This window comes from Phyllostomus hastatus, unplaced genomic scaffold (assembly GCF_019186645.2).
Source record: "Phyllostomus hastatus isolate PE091 unplaced genomic scaffold, TTU_PhHast_1.1 phas_scaffold_93, whole genome shotgun sequence".
Lineage (NCBI taxonomy): Eukaryota > Metazoa > Chordata > Mammalia > Chiroptera > Phyllostomidae > Phyllostomus > Phyllostomus hastatus.
Genome location: NW_025334042.1, coordinates 27,631,670 through 27,643,728, shown reverse-complemented (window position 1 = coordinate 27,643,728; position 12,059 = coordinate 27,631,670). Strand labels below are relative to the sequence as shown.

Below are 12,059 nucleotides of genomic sequence, written 5' to 3'. Positions count from 1 at the left end.
TCTTATTTTCTTTAAAGTTGGTGAATTAATGGGTGGGACAGAAAGTGGAGTCCAGCATTCAATTGTTTCATCTGGTTTGCTCATTGCAACCTAGAAGATTCTTTGCTGGTAAGTGGTTAACACTTTCATTGCTTTTGTAGTTTTCAAAGAGGAAATATTTCTATTGCTTTTATGAATTAAAAAAACTAATTGGTGTTCTTTTTAAGAACATTCAAACGCTACAAAAATACACAAACTAGAAAATTAAAGACTCCATAATCCCATTCCCATATAATTATCGCAGACAGTACGAGATTTAGTCAGAGATATGTAATACATGAAAAAAGGAGACAATTATTAACTCTAGGAAAATGTAATCACAGCATACTTATTAGTTCAGAAGTGAACAGTATTTACATAGTCATAAGTAAAAAACAATAAATATGGACTGAACCAAAGATTTTAACATAGCCAAATTGAGAAGATGGAGTAGGGCACTGGGAGTATAGGAGATTGAAAAATCCTCCTTTATCCCTTTAGGCATTAAGTGGCAAAAATATATGTATTTGATTTAGAAAAGTATATGTACATATGGAATAAAAAAGTTAGCTGCTCCCGGGGAATGGAACTTGGTGACAAAGGCAGTGCAATTAATACTGTGGTTGTAAGCCTTCTTGAACTACTTCATATTTTGTGGAAAATTACAATGTATCCAGATTGGGATAAAGCTAAAGACACAAGGTGACAACCACCCATATTTAAAACAAAAATTTTCTTAAAAATTTTATTAACATTTAATAACAGTAAATCATTCAACTTTCCCCCAGCCTTTATGAAGTTTCTGCTTTACAGATGAAATTTATTTTGAAAGTCCTAATGTAATCAGATGAACAAACTTTTATAATGAACTTTCAAACAAATCTTTTTTGTTTTTTAATTGATTTTACAGAGAGAGAGGGAGAAGGAGAGAGAGAGAAGGGGAGAGGAGGAGAGGGGGAGAGAGGAATAGGGAGAGAACGATCTGCTGTTCCACTCATTTACACATTCATTGGTTGCTCCTTGTATTTGCCTTGACGGGAGACGGAGCCTCAACCTTGGCATATCAGGTCCATGCTCTAACCAACTGAGTTAGCTGGCCAGGGTAATTCAAACAAATCTTTTTAGTAATGCCTTATTTCTTGGATAACAATAACATTACTATGATAGTATTTTTAGTTTTTATTCAAATAAACTGTTTTCAAGGTTAGTGGTTATTAGCAAATCTTTATTTTTAATACTCTGCTAAGGCAAGATAGATACATGATCCTTTGAAATTTCTTTACAATTTCCTATGAAATACTTTAAAGTAAAAAATTATTTGGTATTAAGTATCCTTATACTTAAATTCTAAGAGTGATCTTTAGTCCCAACTAAACTTGGTACTCCAAGATTAAAAAAATTAATGATATTTACATAATAAATATAATTTTAATCACTAAGTTCTTCCTCATCACTGAAATATGTGCTTTTCTTTATCCTTGGGCGTCTTGAATCATCAGATGTTGACGGACCCCCTGAACTGGGTTTCCATTTTTTTTGTTCTTCTTCAATTTTGGCTTGCTGTGAGTCAGAAAACAAGACAAAACAAAACCAGGAACTGGTTTATTATTACTTGTGGTACATTAACTCAAAACAATGCAAAAACACACCAGAAGTGCCAACACTCTCCACTCATGCAAACAATTTTACTCCATCAGGATACTCCTCCCTCACTCCCGAGTTATATCCCAGTTTCACTATGTTACTAAAATCACTTTAGTCCGTTTCTACTAATTATCAGGCACAGGAAATGGTGCCTACTTTCCATTTCTGCTAGAGGTGGGCATATTTTATAAAATACATTAGTTAACTAAAAGCAAAACTAAATTGACATATACATTGACCATGTATCAACTACATTAAAACAAAATATCTAGTTGCATAAATATTAAGAGATTATGTGCCCTTCTTTAAAAAATGTTTCATATATTTGAATGAGGGCCTTTAATAGTCAAAAATATGTTTCTGGTTTTGTTTTGAGGTGAAGCTTTTCAAAGATATATTTTTTAAAATATCTTTTCAATATCTTTAATAAAATCTGTTCTGTTGGGCTAAACTCACTTTAATCAAATAGTTCTGCTCAATTCTATAATGAAAACAAATTAAGATATTGAAAGTGCTGTGGGGCCCTTAAAGTCTAGAAAGAGCCAAGAGGAAAATCTACTATCACACTGTTCTAAAGAACTTATAGAAGCAGCCTGACTCCTGAAGTTTAGGAGGTGAAGGGGAAATGATAAATAGAGCAAGCAAGGGATAGAAAACTGTTAACTCAAGGCAGCTATGGCATGGTGCTTTTAAAAAAATTACTTAGGCCCCGGTTGGTGTGGCTCAGTGGATTGAGTGCTGGCCTGCGAACCAAAGGGTCATGGGTTCAATTCCCAGTCAGGGCACGTGCTTGGGTTGTGGGCCAGGTCCCCAGTAGGGGGTGCTCGAGAACACATTGATACTTCTCTCCCTCTCTTTCTCCCTCCTTTTCGCTCTGTCTTAAATAAATAAAATCTTTAAAAAAGTAAAGAACTACTTAGTACCTGGAAAGCTATGGCCTGACTGAGGCTGTCAAGAGCAGGATCTTCCCCTTCATCTTCACTTTCTTCTACTTCGTCACTAAATTTAAAAAAAAATCAGAATCACTTAACCAATAGTAAAATGACAGAAGCAACACTATAATTTATTTAGTAAGAGTGGATATACATACATTTCTTCTTCTGGTTCAGGAATTTTCTTTTTCTTCTTTTTCTCTTTCTTCTTTGGAGGTTCACGTTCTCCAAGCATATTTTTAGGACAGGCGTAACTTAAGTGTCCACTTTCCTTTTGTTTCCCATTGAAAAGAAGAGGAAAAATAGTATATGTTATTATTAACAGAAAGTTGCCAAGTACTCTAACACTAAAAGGTTTTACAACTTAAAAAAATATTGTCACACTGGGAACATACATGAAGAAGTTAACAAAACCCATAATATTTATGAGGAGATAATAACTCCTAATAAGCTACTTTAACAATAACTATTTTACAAGTCTTCTAAAAGTATTCTTCCTTCAAACATTTGAAATATCAAGATTCAAGACAGAAAATAATTCAAAATTTAAATGGACTACCGACTTTAAATGTAAAAAATTTAAGTTATTGTTTGATAAGATTGGGACAAAAATATCCCTAACTCCCAACATGTTGCTTAACATTCTGTTTTAAGAACGGAAAAATTAAAGTTTTCCTCACTTTTCCTATTAATTTCATTTTGCTTCTTTCACATTTAGATTATACCTGTGCTGTTCAATTATGGTAGCCACTGGCCATAATTCTTTTGTGAGAACCTGTCTGAGTTGATATGCACTATAAGGGCAAAATACATATATGATTTTGAAGACAATATGAAAAAGAGTAAAATATCTTAATTTTTAAAATGATTAATTAGCAATCATTCAAATGATAATATTTTAAATACATACTGGGTTAAGTAAAAGATATAAAGTTTACTTGTTTCTTTTTTAATGTGGCTACTAGAAAATTTAAAATTTTTACATTTGTCACATTTGTGACTTGCATTATATACATATTTGACAGTGCTGGACTAGCCATAAAATTATAATGAGCCATAACATTGAGCTGTAGAACATAAAACAATGCACTATGTAATCTGCACATTAGCTCACTAAAATGTGTTTAAGAATATGTGCGAGTAAGGTGTAATTGAACCAAGAGGGAGAGACTGAGCCAGGATGAGAACAATAGAGAAGAATAATAATCATGCTTTTCAAAAGCATGAAATAGATGGTGTACTTTGTATGCCTGAGAACATGACTGAACCTAACAGGTGTTATTGTTAACGAACTGCTGAGAAAACGTACTTATAGAAGCATTTTCCAAACTGTTTTTGAAATAAGGATATACCAAAAAATACTAACATGTCCCATATTTAAAAAAGGATTTAATAGTGAAATCATTTTGAGACAAACTAGGCTAAATAAATGAAAAGACATTTTTTTGGGGGGGGGGACTTTTTAAAAAAATATAAAAATGTACAAAGTATAATAAATATGAATTCACAAACCAAAAAGACAGTAACAGATTCATTTCAGGATATCTCAGATTATTTAATATTCACTGTGAATATGAGGATACATACTATTCTATGCGACCACAGCTGCGCTTCCCTCCCCCTTTTATTTTTTTAAAATAAAACTCAGGACTCTGGAACACAGTTTCTGAAACACTAGCTTATGAGATATTAGAATCATAGGAGTTGACAGAATGTCCTCATGGCCCTTGCTTCCTCTCTCTTTCCTTCTTTCCTTCCTTCCTCCCTCCCACCTGGCCATCCACCTGTTTATTTAGTTTGGGGTGAAGAGTTAGGGAGTGGCAGAGGGGAAAGGATGCCAACTCATTTCCTTGTATCTTCCACATGATTTTGTAGCCAGGACAATGTCTCTCCCCAGCTTTCCATAAATACCTCTACACCCTGTTTATAAAGTATTCTATATAGGCATTTTGGAGACCCTGACTGAAATTCTCTTGGTACTGTTAATAGCCTTAAGCAAAATGGTTCTGTGGCTGTATCTCTCTTAATCACTAAAAGATTAAATGGTTAATGATAGATGATGAGAAATAGATAAGAAAATTATCTAGTTCAGTTATAAAACATTAGTAGCACTAATAGGAAAAACCATTAGCAGAACAAACAGGAGAAAAACAAAAGAACTTTTAAAACACAGTACTTCATAGAGGGATAGGTCATATGATATTGTTTATACTGAATTGTGATGCTTAAACGTTGGCTGAATACTACAGAAACAGGCAATATTCTATTAACACAAATATTTATTTGTCACTAAAATCTTTCAAGATAATCAAGTAAGTAATGAGTCAACATTTTTTAACCTAATAATTTTCAAAGATTTAGAAACTAGAGAATATACCACTTTCTATCACTCAACTCAGGTTATATTTATAGACTACATTTCAATTGAATTTACTCACATAAGTCTAGAGTACCAAATTAAAACAACTTTCATAACCAGTTTTAGCCATCCAGAAGTTGTGGAGAGCACAAATAAAACAATGATGTGAAAAATACCTAAAAATAAACTATGGAAAATTACATTAAGTTATAGGTATACTCACCCCACATTCATAACACTTAGATTTATCAAAGTAGTTTCGTCTTCTAATGAACTCAGCTGCTCTTCCATTGTCAATAGCAATGCTTGCTTTTATCACCCTACCAAATAACTAAACCAAAGAAAAAGGTCAATGCAGAAGGATGTATTCACTGAAACCTAATACTATAGTCATTTGATCCCATTTCCTCAACCCTTTAATTCCACTTTATATTTTACATTATTTTAGCAATTGCCTACTTAGGTGTGACAAATTCTATCCCATAGATTCTTACTCCTTAGAGTGTACCAATGTTTTAGGAACCCCGTACAGTTTTGGCTTCTTTTCTTTTCCATCAGTTAATGCCCTCAGAATATCTTGATATCCAGCAGACTTGACCACTTACTACATCCCCACATTTTTGGCCTGGATAAGCACAGAGGCTTTGGGTTAAAAACCTCGTTGGGAATGAATGACTTACCTGTTTGTTGTTTATTGCCCTGGTACAGTTTTGTGCAGAGTCTTTGTCCAAAAATAAAATAAATGCAACACCTTTACTTTTCCTGGTATCTTTATCTTTCATTATAGTAACCCTTAAAGCATAAACAGAGAGTATAAAATAATGAGGCAGTGATAAATAAAAAAGCTATTAATAATAACTTGGAAAACTCAAGTGTTCAAAAAGGATTAATAGAACATTGACAGATTAAGAAATTAATACATTTAATACTAGCTCTCTCTTCAAACTCATGGTAAATCAAGAATGCGAGTGAGAAGGTGTGATACTGATTTAACACTAGTGAACACAGGTAGGATTAGGAGTCTCTGATAAATCAAACTGTAATCAAAAGCTTAAGGATGAAGTAGAGATTACAAAGATAACAGTATCTTGAAGAATAAGCCTAATTCCTCTTCTCTATTAATACTCAGTAGAAAAAACAAACAAAACGGAGGTATTCTTTTCTACACAAAATGTATAATGACTTATTTTTTCTGGGTTTTAGACTCTAACTATATTCTTAAAATTCTTTTTAAGAATTTCCAGCTCTGTGGCTCTTAGCCATACCATCCAAAGTACCTAAGTGATAGGGATGGTGGTAAGAGCACAGTCCGCTCTTTCTCCAGATCCCTACACGTCCTTAGTCCTTCTGACCCTTGTCGTCATGTGTCATTAAATATAGTGTAAAAACAGTGTTCGACAGGTCAGTGTGGAGAAATGGCTGATTCCAAGGCTGGGAGAGGGAGATATGAGGTGAACTATTTTAATTAGAAATACTTTCTCCTCCTTTCTGCTGGGCTCTACGGAACTCTATATAAAACCATGCCTCATCTCATGTATTTTAATAACAACTCCTTTAAGGTTGTCTCTGTTAATCCTAGTTCAATATGTTAAAGCCATAAAATAGATACAAATGGGAAAGTAGTTTTTCAAAAGAGTGCATCTATCTGTTACCCATGTAGTCATTTGGTCACTCAATTAGCCGCAAGTCCAGGCATTAAATACTGATAATATAAAGGGAGTAAGACAATGTCACTCCCTCATTTAAAAGTCTGCAATGGATCCCTGGTGTTCTTAGTATGAAAACCAACTATCTTGTAACATGGCCAAGAAGCAAGAGTAGAAACCTGCTTCCATCTCTGGGCTCACCTTGGTATTTTTCCCTCTTGCTCACTCACTTCTAAGTCATATTGGCCTTCTTTCTGTTTCATGATCTTACTTTCTCTTGCCACAGGGCCTTTGCACAAGCTATTTCCTCTACCCAAAATGTTTCTTTCATTCTTTCTGCCTACTTAACTCTTACTTAGACTTTAAAATTCAACTCAAAGGATACTGACTTAAGTAAATCTACCCTGACTATTTAGACTAGATCAGGTCTTCCCTGTTTGTAGCTGCTTATAACTCTGTCTTTAACTTCATAGCATTTTCATGCTTTATAATTATATGTTTGTATGAACATTCATTTGGAACTTCTGACAGAGAGGGACAAAATAAGAAAAGGTAATGGTAGGGTTAAGGGAGTAGACTCTGGAATCAAACAGACTGTTGGGTTTAAATCTTGTCTCCACTGTAAACTATATAATTTACATTACTATTACATTTACAATGTAAAATATAATTTTAGGTTTACTGTGTGCTTCAGTTTTGTCATTTATAATACCAGGATAATAACAGTATTTACTTTAAAAGGTAGTTGTCAGAATTTAATGATATTAAAAAATTAGAGCAATGACTAGCATATTTATGTGCTTAATGTTATATATTATTAGATTTTTTCATTATTAGTGTTTTGATTGTTAATGACTGTTTGAAATTCTGAACACCCAAAAATTTACCTAGAAGCCTTTTTGATGATTTTTAAATACAGAAGTAACTTTAAAAGAAGTTAATCTCAGGATGCAAATGCGCTTCAACTATTTAACATCCATTTATGAAAAGTGAGGAGAAAACTTAGTCAAGATAAACAGATTCTAAATTCTTAAGATTTTAAATGATTTAAAATTTATACCAGAATATACATTGGTTATAAGATAGTTAGAATGACAGTATCTTCCTTTTACTTCTTTGCCCCGTAACATACTTAAGTGATTTAAAATAGAGAACTAAGTATGAGAACCTCAAGTTCTCTTTATCTCAGTCCCAACTGATAATATCATCCCTACCATTTCTGTATGTTTTCAGTCTTTCCAATGATATCTAAGCTTTCTATGAAGGCAGAGAGGCAGAGAATGTTTTCTATTTATCACTTTCATAAGCACTTTGCATAAGCATTAAAATTTTTTTCATTCTGCATTGTAATATTCTAAATATTTACATTTGTTTCACAAATGATAATCCACTTATAGTATACTTGATAATATACTTTCTAGTAAGAAATTATATTGTTTAAATAAATTATGACATATAAATTAATACCATGAAATCATTAAGTATGAGAATATACCTTTAAAGTACATCACATGATATTTATTATATAATGTCAAGTTAAAAGACAACAATATTGCATGTATAGAACTGCATCTCTTAAAAAACTGTTTATTTATGTTTATATACATAGGAAAATAACTTAAATATATATAAAAATGTTAACAGTGGTATTTTTATTTGCTTTGTTATACCAAATAGTGTTTTGTAAAAAAGTTAATCTATTTCCATTATAAATAAATGGAGAAGTAAATTCAGATAAATTTTTATATTTGATCTTAGCTGAAAGGCCAAGAAGTTATATATCTAGATAAACAATTTTTTTTAATCCTCACGCGAAGAGATGTTTCCATTGCTTTTTAGAGAGGAAGGGAGAGAGTTACATCAATGTGAGAGAGAAACATCAATTGGTTACTTCTCATATGCATCCTAACCAGAGATTGAACCCACAATGTAGGTGCATGCTCTGACCGGGAATTGCCCCCGCAACCCCTTGGTGTATAAGATGACACTCCAGTCAACTGAGCCTCGGAGCCAGGGCCAGACAAACTTTTAAATGAAGTTTCAAAATTTGATGTGAATACTTACTTTACAACTTTGCCATACTTAGAAAATATCTGAAACAAAATAACACAGTAATTTTCAATTCAATTTAAAATCACACAAAAACATTACATTTATAGGTTGCATACACTGACATTTTTTGTTAGAGTTTACGAAAATTTTATCCTTTAGTCTATAAAGCAGGCTCTAGAAGATATATACATATATTTTAGTGACTAGAATAGTATTCTTAATTGTTGTTATTGGAGTCACAATAGATATCTGTCTCAGTTCCTAAATTTCTGACAAATGAGTACATAGAGAGGAAAAAAAACACTCCTCACGTGTGATAGAGTGAAGACACACACATGCTCTTTTTCCTCTTCACCCTAAGCAATCTCACCTATTCCTTCATTTCAGCCACTACCTACTAGTATATACTAATAGTTCCTATTATATAATGCTTTTTAGAAAAGCCTTTTAGAATAGATTAATATATGCAATCAATAATAATAAATTTAGAGTTGTACGATTAACTTGTATAATGCTGGAATGTGATATAATTGGATCGCAGTGTTAGCCACACTGAATTCTGAAGACCAATACAGACAACTTTCCATATAACACTTTCAAAAGGCTTTTCATTTCACTCAGAGTTCCTTACCATTAACTACATAGGCCGTAAAAGGCACCCCTGCATGGGCTTACCTCTGGCTGCTCCTCCTCTTCTCTCTACTTGATTTACTCTGTGCCTGAAAGGCTTATCCCCCAGATATATGCACAATTGCCTTACTTCCGTCAGGTCTTTAATGAAAAGGCATCTTTTCAATAAGGCTTCAGACCACTCATGTAAAATTTCACCTCCATTCCCAACTTAACATTTAGTAACTCTCCTTTCTGGCTCTATTTTTTCTCCCTACTACCTAACATCTTAACATTAACTTTGTATCTAACAAATAAAATCATTTAATTTTTAAATATTTCACATTGTTCATCTGTATTTATTTTGTGGATGCCAAGAGGGATTTTCATGTTTGCTGATGTGTTCCTAGTATCTCTGAGAGCGCTCAGCATACTGTTAAGTGTTCAACAAATACAGAAATGTCTCTATTTGGTAACAAGGAATGAAGCTACAGTTCATTTCCTCCTCTGTTCTTTGGGACTCAAACTATCTTAAGTAATTAGTTAAGTACTATGTGTGTCATCTATACAGCATCTCTCTACCCACACATCTACCTAAAGTAGCAGAGAGAAGAGGGCACATTTGGAAGAAAAAATTCATGTCATTTCTTCCCGTTTTTCTCAGCTACCCATCTGCAGGACAGGCTCTGCAGGAACTTTGTTCTGTGTAAGGTAAACAGGTGAAAGATGTCAGAAGGGACTTTTCCCCCCTCAATCACTTCTATCCTAAATTGAAAACAAAATTTATTAAACTGTTAAGTTTCTGCCATATATGTAAATTAAGATACACTTTCATTTTGAGATTTAGGAGATGTTTGCTTCCATCAGTCCTTGCATCCAAAACTTCCACCCCACTACCAGTTTCAAAAGCACAGTAAGCAAACAAGCAGGAAAAGTCAGCCTATCACAAGTTGTTCCTACTTCATTATGCTAGTTATGACTTCTGTGTTCATAAAGAACTTGTTATCCTCTAATAAAGCACTGTAAATTCTCTTTGGAAATTATGAGTGTCTAATTTATTTTCATTTACTCATGTTTGCAATAGAGAGCTTTGGTATTAATGGTTTAAGTGCACTGCAATGTACTTATTGAGCATTTTTGCCAAGGAGGACTGTTCGCTTGAGCTACAACTGTTTCTCAAATAGAGAATTCAGAACATAACAGTACTAATACTAAAACTTACTTACCCGATATAAGTCATTGTTGGTTAGGGAGAAGGGCAAGTTGGATACATACACTGTGCTTTTACTTGGGGCCAATCCACCACTCATTTCTAAAAAAGGAAAACGAATAGACCCAAAAGCAATCTAAGCCAACGTATTCTTCATTCCAAGTAAAACCAATACAGGCAACCATTAATTTAATTATGCCAGGTTCATACACCTTCCTTACTTTGTAGTAATAGTTAAGAACAATGACTCCAGGTGGGCGAATTAAGGAATTCCTTTTCTCCAGACACCACTTAAAACAGATTTTTGGTCCTATTGCAAATAGATTCTTCACGCTAACTCTTTCATGGACTATGGTGTGAATGGAGAGGTGAGTTTGAAAGATGAAGGGAAAGCTCTGAAGTTACTCTTAACCTTCCCTAAGGCTAAGAGCAAAAGTACTTTCAAATACGCATAATATGTTGCATACACACTGCAGAAAGAGCCTGGTATCTCAGAATGAACCTAAGCTATTGATTTTCCACTAATACTATGGTTGGATACCTTTTTGGTTGTCTTAGTATTTTTTTTTCTGGAGTGGTATTAAGAGGAAATTTTAGCCCCACATTCTGATGCGCATAAAGCTCTTTCAAATCTCTAATTTTGCAGACTAGTGCTAAACTATGAAATGACACATTATACGAATACGTTTCAATGCCTTCCTTATATGTATTTTTAAGTTTACAAACATAATCTGTAATTTTCACATTGTGCTTTACAAGTCCGCAAATTATTTGAAAATTGTGACTGGCTAAACCAAGTTCAAATTTTTCAATTTAAAAAATGTGTGATATGTATTTAAGAAGTGAGTACAGACTATCACAAATAGCAAAATATTGATTAGAAGGCGTGTCAATTCGCGAAATAATAGGAAAACTGCTTGATAGCTGGGATGCTTTGGGGGAGTTTATTGGACAACTTCGGAAACTCAAGAGCGATAGGTCGCTTTTGAAGAGTTTCCCACTTGAAACTCTACACGTTAGCCGTTTTGTTCAGGATGTGAAGTCAGCCAACGGTAAAGGCCCTGGAATAAAACGGGTGGCCGGAGGAAGGGCTTGTAGTTTCGCCTGAGGGTCTGGGGAGGGGCCCGCAGGAGGAAAGGCCGCAGCTGGGCAGGCGTTTACCTTCAGGTGGGGCGGGCCGGGGAGATCGGAAGAGCGTGAGCCCCGGGCTCAGTTGGGGCTCAACCCCGACTATTCCTCGCCCCACGCAGTGGCCTTGGCATCACGGGTACTGGGAAGGGTCAGGCAACGCAGACAACAAGGTAGTTGCAGCAGGCAAAGCCGCTTCCCGGCTCTCGACAGACTCAAGCGCCGGGGGCGGGCCCAGAGGCGGGCGCTTTTGCTGACGTCTTCCGCGCGCCGGAAGTGCCCGCCTGGAAAACGGCGACGAGCGGGCTACCACATTTACGGTGTCTCCCGGTGGCCCATAATTGGTGAGCGTGTTTTACCTTTGTGAGAGGTGGACTGGGACACGGGAGACTAGCGGGGTGGCGGTTGGCGGGCAGGCGTTTTCCGTGGCGGGACTTGGAGTCTTCCGCTGCATTTGAATT

The 12,059-nt window shown here is 34.8% G+C and overlaps 2 protein-coding genes across 8 annotated transcripts in view; one reads left to right on the top strand and one right to left on the bottom strand.

The window, feature by feature from the left end:
• Positions 1-736: 736 nt before the first annotated feature.
• On the bottom strand, positions 737-11,770 carry ZCRB1 (zinc finger CCHC-type and RNA binding motif containing 1). Of its 2 annotated transcripts, XM_045829222.1 has the most exons (8): positions 11,632-11,769; positions 10,487-10,572; positions 8,664-8,692; positions 5,634-5,745; positions 5,177-5,284; positions 2,753-2,865; positions 2,586-2,661; positions 737-1,578 (listed from the first exon to the last, which is right to left on the bottom strand). In XM_045829222.1, the coding sequence occupies exons 2-8, from the start codon at positions 10,568-10,570 to the stop codon at positions 1,447-1,449; spliced, it is 654 nt and encodes a 217-aa protein (XP_045685178.1). In that variant the 5' UTR covers positions 10,571-10,572; positions 11,632-11,769; the 3' UTR covers positions 737-1,446. The 2 variants fall into 2 exon arrangements, with proteins under 2 accessions (XP_045685178.1, XP_045685179.1); XM_045829223.1 differs by lacking the exon at positions 10,487-10,572 and having other exon boundaries at positions 11,632-11,770.
• Positions 11,763-12,059, top strand: part of PPHLN1 (periphilin 1) — a 103,625-nt gene continuing 103,328 nt past the window's right edge. For 4 of the 6 annotated variants that reach the window (XM_045829218.1, XM_045829217.1, XM_045829216.1 and 1 more), the window contains exon 1: positions 11,885-11,942. The gene's annotated coding sequence lies outside the window, so the exon portion shown is untranslated. Of the gene's footprint in view, positions 11,943-12,059 lie in introns of all 6 variants that reach the window. The other 2 variants (XM_045829221.1, XM_045829219.1) reach the window with 2 other exon arrangements.

Excerpts from the sequence above, each read along its gene's own strand:
- ZCRB1 (XM_045829222.1), bottom strand. The coding sequence starts at position 10,570 with ATGAGTGGTGGATTGGCCCCAAGTAAAAGCACAGTGTATGTATCCAAC. Across the intron at positions 8,693-10,486 it reads CCAACAATGACTTATATCGG|ATATTTTCTAAGTATGGCAA; the intron begins GTAAGTAAGTTT and ends ATTTTGTTTCAG. Across the intron at positions 5,746-8,663 it reads AAGTATGGCAAAGTTGTAAA|GGTTACTATAATGAAAGATA; the intron begins GTAAGTATTCAC and ends TTATGCTTTAAG.